The sequence below is a fragment of the Rhinoderma darwinii genome, chromosome 1, assembly GCF_050947455.1.
Source record: "Rhinoderma darwinii isolate aRhiDar2 chromosome 1, aRhiDar2.hap1, whole genome shotgun sequence".
Classification (NCBI taxonomy): domain Eukaryota; kingdom Metazoa; phylum Chordata; class Amphibia; order Anura; family Rhinodermatidae; genus Rhinoderma; species Rhinoderma darwinii.
The window spans coordinates 23,177,015-23,190,334 of NC_134687.1; the positions used below are offsets into that span (position 1 = coordinate 23,177,015).

Below are 13,320 nucleotides of genomic sequence, written 5' to 3' on the forward strand. Positions count from 1 at the left end.
GTTATTCAGCCACATCTATAACCATCATCCAGCCACGTCTATAGTCATCATCTAGCCATGTCTATAATCATTATACAGCCATGTCTATATTCATCATCCATGCATGTCTATAGTCATCATCCAGCCACGTCTGTAGTCATCATCCATACATGTCTAAAATCATCGTTCAGCCACGTCTATAGTCATTATGCAGCCATGTGTATAGTCGTCGTCCAGCCACGTCTATAACAGTCATTTAGCCATGTCTATAGTCATTATCCAGACATGTCTGTAGTCATCATCCAGCCATGTCTATAATTATCATCTAACGATGTCTATAGTCATCATCCAACTATGTCTCACTTAACCCAACTATGTCACAATTCCCCTCTAGCATTATCAACTTGAATTCCTCAAACTTGCTATTGAGGCTTCTGGCATTAGTATAGATGCACTTTATATGCTTATTGTACTACTTTTTTTCTTATTCCTATCAACTGTTCTAACTCACTCCCAGCTTACTAGCTACGCTGTCCTCCCGTCCTATACAGTAATTGCCCTCCTCCATTCCCTAGTTTAAACACTCCTCCAACCTTCTAGCCATCTTTTTCCCCAACACAGTTGCACCCTCCCCATTTAGGTGCAGCCCATACCTACCGTATAGTCTGTAGCCAAGAGAGAAATTGGCCCAGTTCTCCAAAAACCCAAACCCGTCTTTCCTACACTATTTCTTTAGCCGCTTCTTCACCACCCTAATTTCCCTCTGTCTCTCTGGTGTGGTACACGCAGTATTTCTGAAAATACTACATTTGAGGTCCTTGCCCTGAGCTTATTACCCAAGTCCCTGAAATCTTGTTTTAGGACCTTCCACCTACCTCTAACTTTGTCATTTGTGCCAATGTGCACCATGACCGCTGGTCTTTACCATTGCCTCCCAATAATATGTCAACCTGATCCACGATATGCCGGACCCAAGCACCCGGAAGACAGCAAACTGTTCGACATTCCTGGTCTTTGTGACAGATTGCACTCTCTGTTTCCCTAATAGTAGAGTCTCCTACTTCCAATACCTGTTTAGCCTTTCCTATATTCCCATTCCCCTCTTTACCGGAGCAGACATTGCCCTGGTTGCTAGAAGAAGTGTATATCTGCTGTGTTATGCCCGACCTGAGGTCCCTCTCATTCTCCAACTTGGCAAACTTATCGGGTTGTTCCAGATCAGGAATAGTCTCCCTGCATTGTTGTTAGTTGTTCACTTAGATACAGAATCTGGGCATCCAAATGGGCAATTCTCACACACCCTGCACAGCAGCATGGTCCCTCAAATGGCTGTTCAAGAAGAGCATACATGGCACACTGGGTAGTATTGGCAGCAATAAATCTTTGAGTCTAATGGGGATTTAACAATCAGTTTACCATCGTACGGGAAAAAATATATACTAAATATCCCAGCACCAATTTCTTGTAAAGTGACTTAATCTAAAGTCACTGAATCTTAGTCACACTTAAGACACTGCACACTTGAAACCAATGCACACTCCCTCAGCTGCTTGTTTTAAAAAGTTTCTGCCACTTAGCTGCTCTTGGCTGCTCTTTTCAGTAAGGTCTGTGGCTGCAAACATATGTTGGTGATGTTGGTTTATAAAAATGGAGCGGGCTGCCAAGTCTGGTTTGTCTTGGAGAAGTCACATATCCAAGAAACCAAGAGTCATTCCTCTTTCCATGCTAGTGGTAGATATTTGTGTACCCTTTGGGGTTATGACCCCACCTGCTACGCTAAAGACTCACTCAGAAAAGACACTGGTAGCGGGACACATCAAAAACTTGGCAACCTATAAAATCAGTTCAGCCAGAAAGGTATTGGATCTAGAGGCAGTACAAGTACTCTGTGACAACTGCTTCCAGTATAGATGCGTAGCAAGACCAGCCAGCTCATGCTTGACTGAGTAGTGGAGTACAGAGTAACTGTCTATACACCTAATACTTTCTCCCCCTCATTGTTCCAGTCATAGATGACATGTTTCCTAGTGGTGCTAGAATTTGGATCAGGGTGTCGTTATGCCTCTTCTCCAAAATAATTACCAGCAGGATGACATCATTGATGCAAGTGTCAGACCTGTTGACAAATTGGTTGCCACCTGTAAAGACCTAAAATGTAAATCACATCCATGATTAGCTGCCAATTTATAAACCTTTATGCACATATTCTGTAATTTGTTACTCTGTGCTGTTTATATGATTTGTCTAGCATGGAGATTGGAGTTGGATGTCATCCAAATTAATGTACGCTCACTGCTTTCCAGAATGTAGCACTCTGTAGGTAAAGGAGTTCTGGGGGGGAAGGATAAACCCATAGTAAGGTGTAGGGATTTTCACATGGTTGAGTGGTAGAGTACGAGCGGCACAAATTGTGCTAAGTTAAGGTAAAAATCAAAAGTGAAACTCTTTTTGGAAGTGTCTGTCTCCAAACCTCGAGAAACTTTTCTCTTTAGTAATGAGATATTTTGGTTTTCTTCTACTCAGGTGACTGATTTTGAAGTATTTTAAGCTCAACTAAAAATGGAAATAAGACTGCAAAACAAAACACACTGACTCTTCCCACTGAAGAAATGTTTTTGTTCAGTCTAGTAATGTAGATTCATTACTGTGAGAACTTTCGGTGGTGGAACCAAAGTTGAGATTAAACGTAAGTATACCATTAAATATAAGTTTAAAATGTTTGATATCTGCTTTTTGGTCTTTTTATGCAGTCTGTTCTTGTTAATCTTTGTTGAGTATTATTGACTTCATTGTAAAAAGAGAATTAACACAACCACAAAGTTCAAAGTCCCCATAATGATGTAAAAAAATTATAAAATGGGCACAACCATAGATTAAGATTTTTGTGGTAAGCAGTAGTTATTCTATTGATTTTTTTTTAATTACTTTTTGTAATCAAAGTGTCATTTTAACTTTTTAAAAAGATAGTTAACATGTGAGTGGATCTCAGTTGATCCTGCAGACATTACAGTATAATTCCAACTAATAAAAAAATATACTAAAGTACGGTAATAAAAGTTGCATAACATAAACTGTTTACAAGAGGACATGAAACTTGATCCACAGCAGTATGAGTTTTTGTACGATGAGTATAGGGGAAGTTTCTACTGTGGTTCACTTTTGGTGGTAAAACCACTGTAGAGATTAAACGTAAGTACAATATTAGATGTAAGTTTTATTATTTATTTTATTTTTTCCTGATAAGTATCTTTTTTTGTTGTTTTCATACAACTTTTGTTTTTGGTCATCTTTTTCCCTATTCTTGTTAAAAATATATGTCAAATATGTTATTTTTATTTTTTTGTTACTTGGTTTTGAGTGGATATAAAACAGGTAATTTTGCTTAAAATTAAAATACATATATTTAGAAAAATACAGAGAACTTGCATGGTGCTGGCTGTTAACAGTGAGGCATAAAACCTTACCCACAGCAGTATGGGTTTTTGTACGATGAGTATAGGGGAAGTTTCTACTGTGGTTCACTTTTGGTGGTAAAACCACTGTAGAGATTAAACGTAAGTACAATATTAGATGTAAGTTTTATCTTTTTTTTTTTTTTTTTCTGATAAGTATCTTTTTTTTGTTGTTTTCATACAACTTTTGTTTTTGATCACCTTTTTCCCTATTCTTGTTAAAAATATATGTCAAATATATGATTTTTTATTTATTTTTTTTTTACTTGGTTTTGAATGGATATAAAACAGGTAATTTTACTTAAAATGAAAATACATATATTTAGAAAAACACAGAGAACTTGAATGGTGCTGGCTGTTAACAGTGAGGCATAAAACCTTACCCACAGCAGTATGGGTTTTTGTACGATGAGTATAGGGGAAGTTTCTACTGTGGTACACTTTTGGTGATAAAACCACTGTAGAGATTAAACGTAAGTACAATATTAGATGTAAGTTTTATCTTTTTCAATTTCTTTTCCTGATAAGTTTCTATTTTTGTTGTTTTAACACAGCTTTTGTTTTTGTTCCATTTTTTGCCTATTAGTAAAAAATAAATGTAAAATATGTGATTTTTTAAATCTGGCCTTGAGTGGATATAAAGCAGGAATTTTACTTCAATTTAAAACAAATATATCTAGAAAAACACAAAAAAATGTGCATGGTGCCAACTGTTAACAGTGAAGCATACAACATTACCCACAAGAGTATAGGTTATTGTATGATGAGTATAAGGAAAGTAGTTACTGTGGTTCACTTTTGGCGATAAAACAACTGTAGAGATTAAGCGTAAGTACAATATTAGATGTAAGTTTTATCTTTCTTTATAACTTTTCTTGATAAGTATTTATTTTGTTTTTTATACATCTTTTGCATTTTGTTCTTTTTTACCAATTATTAGTAAAAATATATATGTAAAATATGTGATTTTTTTTTTAACCCGGCTTTGAGTAGATCTACAGTAGGTAATTATATTTAAGATTAAAATATGTATATCTAGGGAAACACAAAAAAGCTTGCATGTGTCAGCTGTTTACAGCTGTGGCAAAACCTTACCCACAATAGTATTAGTTTTTGTATGATAAGTATTGGGGAAGTAGTTACTGTGGTTCACTTTTGGCGATAAAACGACCGTAGAGATTAAACGTAAGTATTAATATTTCTACCATTCTCTTTATAAGTTTCGACTATAAGAGAAGTTGTTACCGTAGTTCACTTTTGGCTCCATAACCACTGTAGAAATAAAACATGAGTACAAACTATTTCATGACAATAATTCCTTTTATTAGATTCACTCATCAATTAATTAACATTGAGCTAACCATTAGAGTGATATAGAGAACCCTACCATGAGTTATTGTATTTGAATAGATCATATATACATACAGCAGTAGATTTTAAGGTTTTGTACAATGAATATAAGAGAAATAGTTAGTGACGTTCACTTTTTACCAAAACTAATGTAGAGATGAAACATAAGTACCTGAAAATGCATAATTATTTGCTTTAATATTTAATTGTACGATGATTTTCTTTTAACAATCAGGATATAACAGGTAATTCATCACTTTATCACATACTAAAACACTTATTAGTAAAATTTGGGATTTTTACTTAGTGTTGTATAGGTTTTCGTACAATGGGTATAGGGGAAATATCTAAGCAATTCACTTTTGGGCAAAAGACCACTATAGAAATTTCATAGAATAAACTTTTCCTTTTTTATTACATATATTTTATATGTATATGTACCACTTGAGTAACATTTTAAGTTTTCACATTTTTGCACTGTATATTGTGAAATTAAATGAAAAAATATATTGACTTTTAGAAACAAAATATTATAAATGTGATCAAATTTATGGGCGAGTTTCTTTTTTTTTATCGTTCCACTTGTAATTTGTTAAAAAAAAAAAATCTGCAAAAATCTATTTATCTTTGTTTAATTATTTTTATTAAAACACTTCTAGTTATTAATACGAAAGTATAAAGTAGTATTTATATGAGGTGTAGATTTTTTTTAAGTATGTTTAGAGGAACGAATTGTTGTTAAAAAAAAAAACAATAGAAATGAGACCTAAGTACGTGGCATTGCCTGTTATAATTGTTATATTTTACATTTGATTTTTAGTCGTTTTTAGTATATTACTATACTATAGAACCTAATAGTTTCATTACATTATACAATGTTTTTTACATAAATGTTTTAGGGAGCAAAAACGTACAATATATAACATTATATCTATTTTTTTGTAAGTTTATAATTTTCCACATAAGTAGAGATATTCTTTCAATCACATTATAGTGTTACAATAGGAGTTTTCATGTTTTTGTCTTCTATGGGTTTGGTAAGTATATATTAATCCTAAGTTGTTATTTTCCTTGAATATTATTTTATTTAAAAAGAATATGATAATTTTAGAAAAAAAATAATTATATGTTAACAAAACATTTAGTACTTTATTAACATACCCTAACATTCTTACTGTTCAAAAAAAATGGCCAAAACTAGTTATATAGTTGAGTATTTGTATAGGGAAGTTATTACAATAAGTTATTGTGGTTCATTTTGGGCCATAAAATAAGATGGAGTTGAAAAAGTAAGTAATACCCCATATTTAAGTCACTTATTTCAAGTATTTGATGAATGTCCACGGCACACTTATCAATTCTATTTATCATTCATTACTTATTAATTTGATTAAATTATAAAACAAAAGTTACCCATCCTTTAATATGAACCCAACTTAGAAAAAGTTTTTGAACGGTTAAACAAGTTATTACAAGTTTTTGTTTTTTTTAATTTTGTTCGATCTTAAATGATGTCTTTAAGATGAAGGGAAGAATATTACATTTATTTAAAAAAAAAAATATTCAGGATTGTTTATCCCTAATACACATTACATTATTATTTAATAGTTTAATACAAAAAATATTAGGCATATCATTGACATTTCTATCCAAAAATATTCTTATTTTTAAATTTTTTAGATTTTAAAAATACAAAATCATGTATCACTTGATCATTTCATTAATTATTATTATTATATTATATGAATTTGAAAACAAATAGAACTGTAATATTTGACCCCAACAGGTCAATAGGACTTATTTAATATTTTGGAGAGGAAGGAGGATATCTCTATAGAACAAACATCTGTTCATGATTATATCATTTTATGCATCAAAGATTTAAAAATGTCCGTTTTCATGAGAAGTCCACACACCTGTGTCTTCTCATGCTTAGTTAACAGGAAAATAGTTAAAAACAGACTTACTGGAGTTGAACTGGTTGACAAAGTACAGTCTAGAATTAAATTAAAAATAATTTTATTAACATTTTATTTATTTTGTAATTTATTACAATATTATTTTATACATATTTCAAAACGATTGTAGATTCTTAGACTGCTGCCATTCTTGTGGGCCTTTAAATTAAAGGTCTTCTATGCTTTAATAATTATTGAAAAATAATTATAATATAATTCATAGAACTTACTAAGATCTAAAGCATATCAATGAATTATTCTAATTTTGCAAAAGGCTTAGGTGAATTTAATTAAAAAAAATAAAAATCATATCAATCTACATAATAAACATAAACCCAAATGTACACTTTGTCAACCTTCTGTGCAACTTCTAAGACATTTCCGTCTATAAGTCTGGAAATCGAAATTACATTTGTAGGGAAGTTTGACAATGATAAATTAAAGGGTACCTTTGCTTAAGGAATATTTTCATCCAAAATGAATAAAGGCTATATAAAAGTGAGAATTATAGTGTATTGGACATTAAAGCAGCAGCCCCAGTTTATTAATCATGTTTCTATAATCTACAGAGATATTAACATCTGTATTTTGGAGTGGCTGATATTTTTGCAAAAGTGACAACAAGTACTGCAGCCATGGGGGTCATTCACAAAATCATAAAAACTGATGGTGAAACTGTCTCTGTGTTATTAATAGGACAAAGGGACCAATAGATGTATATGAGATAGATAGATAGATAGATAGATAGATAGATAGATAGATAGATAGATAGATAGATAGATAGATAGATAGATAGATAGATAGATAGATAGATAGATATGAGATAGATAGATAGATAGATAGATAGATAGATAGATAGATAGATAGATAGATAGATAGATAGATAGATAGATAGATAGATAGATAGATAGATAGATAGATAGATAGATAGATAGATAGATAGATATGAGAGATAGATAGATAGATAGATAGATAGATAGATAGATAGATAGATAGATAGATAGATAGATAGATAGATAGATAGATAGATAGATAGATAGATAGATAGATAGATAGATAGATAGACAGACAGACAGACAGACAGACAGACAGACAGACAGACAGACAGACAGACAGATAGATAGATAGATAGATAGATAGATAGATAGATAGATAGATAGATAGATAGATAGATAGATAGATAGATAGATAGATAGATCAGCATGATTATTGTTACAATGATAATAGTAATTGTATTAAAAAAATGTTTTTATGTATATTTTTTTAATAATAAAAATTCAACAAATTAATTTTAGGAAAAATGTGTGTTTACCACTGGAACGTATGTTACCGATGATGTATCTACATTTAATACAATAAACTAATTTACAGAATATTTCTTAACATAAACTAAAACATATCCACTCTTTGTTACAGGAAGAGAAAATGCTGCGCCTACTGCATTAATCTTCCGTCCTTCTGACGAACAACTCCAGACAGGAAAAGCAACAGTTGTCTGTCTGGTCAATAACTTCTACCCAGCAGATGCCACGGTGAAATGGAAGGTGGACAACCGAGAAATAAGCAATGGTGTTGAAGTCAGTGGAAAGGTCAAGGATGAGAACAATACCTACAGTATGAGCAGTATGCTCAATCTCAGTAGTGAGGATTTCAAGAAGTATGGTCAATACGCTTGTGAGGTGACGCATAGCGAGCTGCCCTCAGCATTGATCACAACCTTCAAGACGTCAGAGTGTTCAATTTGAACAGGACTCAGAGAGTCCAGAGGTCCCCACCCTAAACCTAGGAGACTTTTCCCCCTGTTTTTCTATTTAATGCATTCTGTACTGTACGTCGATTTACAACATGATACACGCTATATATGCCTTGTGATCAAATATGGCAAAACACAATATTTTGTATTATTGTAAATCTTCTTATCACGTCATAGAAACCAGAAATAAATGTTTTCTTCTTCTTTTCTTAATATGTCAGAAAAATAAATAAAAAATATTATGCTTCATATCTGTTCTTGATTTTTTTGTTTCGTAAAGGGGTTGTCTGGTTTAACAAAAACACCCTAATAGGGCATTTTGAGGTAAAACATGTGCCCTCTCTGGGGGGAACTGGTAAATCCATACATTACATAGGGAGGACGTTAAATTCAATGGGTACCATGTAATGATTGAAGGGGGGTTGAACACTCGCTGCCTGGTCTGCCTGCAAATCACAGCAGATTGCTGGGGGTCCCAGCTGCCAGACACCCTGTGAGCAGCTTCTTTTTTTTTAGTGCCTCTTCTAACAAAAAAGATTGTCCAGAGTGGACCAGGCTAAAGGTTGTTAAGACTGGGGAAAAAAGGATGTGTGGACAGTGGGAGGCTACCACTCAAAATTACTGTGAATATCTATCTGTCTATCTATCTATCTATCTATCTATCTATCTATCTATCTATCTATCTATCTATCTATCTCATATCTATCTATCTAATCATCTCATATCTATCTATCTAATCATCTCATATCTATCTATCTATCTATCTATCTATCTATCTATCTATCTATCTATCTATCTATCTATCTATCTATCTATCTATCTATCTATCTATCTATCTATCTATCTATCTCATATCTATCTATCTAATCATCTCATATCTATCTATCTATCTATCTATCTATCTATCTATCTATCTATCTATCTATCTATCTATCTATCTATCTATCTATCTATCTCATATCTATCTATCTAATCATCTCATATCTATCTATCTAATCATCTCATATCTATCTATCTATCTATCTATCTATCTATCTATCTATCTATCTATCTATCTATCTATCTATCTATCTATCTATCTATCTATCTATCTATCTATCTATCTATCTATCTCATATCTATCTATCTAATCATCTCATATCTATCTATCTAATCATCTCATATCTATCTATCTATCTATCTATCTATCTATCTATCTATCTATCTATCTATCTATCTATCTATCTATCTATCTATCTATCTATCTATCTATCTCATATCTATCTATCTATCTATCTATCTATCTCATATCTATCTATCTATCTATCTATCTATCTATCTATCTATCTATCTATCTATCTATCTATCTATCTATCTATCTATCTATCTATCTATCTATCTATCTATCTATCTATCTATCTATCTATCTAGTTACTGAGGTTAAGAAAAGACACACCATCAAGTTCATTGCTAAATTAATTATAACCCTCAATGCATTGTCATCAAATAAGCTCTTTTTAGAATGTTGTTATAGTATCGGCAATTACAACTTCCTGGGATGGGGCTTTTTACAGGTTAAAGGGGTTTTCAAACCTTCTGACAAGTGATGACCTATCCACCAGATAGGTCATCAGTACATAATCTGTGGGGGTCCGACACCCAAAACCCCTCACAGATTAGTTGGTCCGATGCCTCAGTCCCCCAAACGGACATACATGCCGGAAGCGGTTGGTTCCGGCCACGGAATAGCGGCCAAGCTGCAGTATTGCAGCTCTGCTCCTATTCAAGTGAATAGGAGCGGACCTGCAGTTCTGCAGCACAGCCGCTATGCTACGTACATAGCCAACTGCTTTCGGGCTCCGTACATAGCATTATGTGCCATAACAAACAGTGGCCGCAGGCCACCAGAGCGGCTTATCGGTGCGGAGTCCGTATGTCTGACCCGCACCGATGATATACTGAAGACCTATCCGGTGGATAGGTCATCCGTTGTCAGAAGGTGGACAACCCCTTTAACTACTCTAACTGTAAAGAACCTTTTCCTATATTGATGAATAAATTGCCTTTACTCCACACATAAAGAATGCCCCTGGTCCATTCTATAGTTTTTGAAATGAAAAAATCATGTGCCTGTTCTTTTTATTGAATATGCATACACTTACTGTATACATGTTGAAAAGATCCCCTCTAAGGGATTTAGATAGTTGTAATATAAAAGGAATTATCAGTTAAGTGAATTTTTTTTTTCTTTGGGGCTTCAAATGAAATAAATTAAAAAAAAAAAAATCAATATTTACCTAACCTTGCCCCCGGCGATCCAGCGCTGTCGCTCCAGCGGCAGTCCCGGTGCTTGTTTACATGTACTTAGCATGTGATCGCTGTAGCCAATTAGAGGGCTCAATATGTTGTATTTCTGTCATTATGCCAAAAATCTGATTCATTACCAGATGTGAACACTGGAATCCGAGCGTTTTTTTTACTTTCTCTTTAACTTTGGGGTCACTCACCGACTCCCGTACGGCGAGATCACTGGAGTCGGTGTGTTCATATAGCAGCCAGGAGCCTTGTGAACGCTCCCAGCCCTGCTATAGGAAGATTGCTATTGAGACCTACGTGTAGCAGATCTCAATAGCAATGCACTGATATTGCCATAGACTTCAATATTGTGATATTGCAGTCTATGGAATAAGCGATCTAATGATCGCAGGTTCAAGCCCCTAGGGGGGCTAAAATATATTAATAAAAAAGTATAAAAATTCAAATCACCCCCTTATCCTAAACCAAGATCACATATAAAAAGAAATAAACAAAAATAAACATTAACACATTAGATATCCCCACGTCCGAAAATACCCGAACTCTAAAAATATAAAAGTATTTATCCAGTACCATACCTCCCAACCATCACAGACTCAGTGGGACAGTCCTGGATTACAGGCGGTGTCCCGCTGTCCCGGACGGACTGTGGTTTGTCCCGATTTCAACTGTATCTGCATCCTCCGGAGCTGACACTCTGGCCAGCGATTCTGCTCCTAGAGGGAGCCTCAGACGACACTGTCCATATATGGACAATGACTTCAGGGGCTTCTCTATCTATATATGGACAGTGACGTCAGGGGCTTCTCCTGGAGCAGAATCCCTATGGCCTATGCTCTGGCTGGGGATTCTGCTCCTAGAGAGAGCCCCAATGGTGGTATCTACAGGGTGGTTAGCGCTATCTACAGGCAGGGTGGCGCTATCTTCAAGGGGGTGTGGCACTATCTACATGGGCACTGTGGCACTATATGGGCATCATTCACATGGGCACTGTGGAACTATGTGGGCACTGGCACTTAATATGTGGATGCTGGCACTTAATATGTGGGCAATGTGGCACTATGTGGGGACAGTTGCACTACCTACAGTGGACACTGTGGCACTATGTGGATACTGTGGCACTATGTGGGCACTGTGGTAGTATGTGGGAACTGGCACATATATGTGGGCACTATATACAGGGCCACTGTAGCACTATGGGGCATTATACTGTATGGTGGCATCTGTGTGGGCGTTGTACTGTATGGAGACAGCTATGGGGGCATTATCTGTATGGGGACATCTATGGGGCATTATACTGTATGAGAGCATCTGTGTTGGCATTATACTTTATGGGGGCATCTGTGTTGGCTTTACACTGTATGTATGAGCATAAATATTGGGGCATTATACTATATAGGGGGCATTATACTGTGCAGGGGCAGCTATTTGGCATTATACTGTGTGGGAGGCACTATAGAGTATTATACTGTGTGGGAGGCATATGGGGTATTATACTGTGTGAGGGGCAGCTATAGTGGCATTATATTGTGTGAGGGTTCTATAGGAGTATTATACTGTGGGGAGGCACTATGGGAGCATGATACTGTGTGGGCTGAACTGGGTGTGTGTAGGTGGGGATTGGGAGGGGTTATAGGCGTGGCTTAAAAGGGAAAAATACGCCACATTGGTTGTCCCTCTTTGTGATACTTGAAAGTTGGGAGGTATGCCAGTACGGTAAACGCCGTAGCGTGAAAAAAGATCAAAATGGCCGAGTTGCAGTTTTTTTGCCACTTCATCCCCCCCAAAAAAGTTTTTAATAAAAAGCGATACCAAAATGGCATTAATAAAAACGACATATTTCCCCGTACAAAAAGACGCCTTACACAGCTCTATACACAAAAAAAAAAAAGTTACGGGGGTCACAATATGGCGATGCAAAAATATTTTTGTCTCTTTCAAACATTTACATCTTTTTCAAGGTACTAAAAGATAACAAAAACTATATAAATTTGGTATCACTGTGATTGCACTGACCCACAGAATAAAGATAACGTGTCATTTTCACTGTACAGTGAACACCATAACGAGACCCATAAGAAAATGGAGGAACTGCTGTTTTTTCTCATATTCCACCCCATTCCGAATTTCTTTACCAGCTTCCGAGTACACTACATATAATATTAAATAGTGCCATTATAGAGTACAATTTGTCCCGTAAAAATTAAGCCCTCATATAGCTGTGTCAACGAAAAAAATAAAAAAAAGTTTGGGTTTTTTGAAGGCATGGAGGAAAAAACAAAAGCATAAAACGAAAATTATTCTGGTCCGGAAAGGGTTAAATAGCCAAAGCAAAGACTTGCTCTACATGTTTGTGTATTACACAGAGAGTCCATTGATTTTAACCCCTTGCCATCGCAGCCATTTTTTTTATCTTCGCTTTTTCCTCCTCACCTTCCAAAAGCCATAAAGGTTTTATTTTACCATCGATAAAGCCATATGGGGGTTGTTCTTTTGCGGGACAAGTTTTTAACAGCACAATTTATTATACCCT

At 34.9% G+C, this 13,320-nt stretch overlaps 1 gene segment (V, D, J or C); it reads left to right on the top strand.

Moving 5' to 3' along the window:
* Window positions 1-1,626: 1,626 nt before the first annotated feature.
* Window positions 1,627-8,484, top strand: LOC142742370 (Ig light chain C region-like). The segment is given in 3 exon segments: window positions 1,627-1,836; window positions 5,017-5,026; window positions 8,156-8,484. Coding segments are annotated over 3 exon segments (549 nt in total).
* Window positions 8,485-13,320: the final 4,836 nt, after the last annotated feature.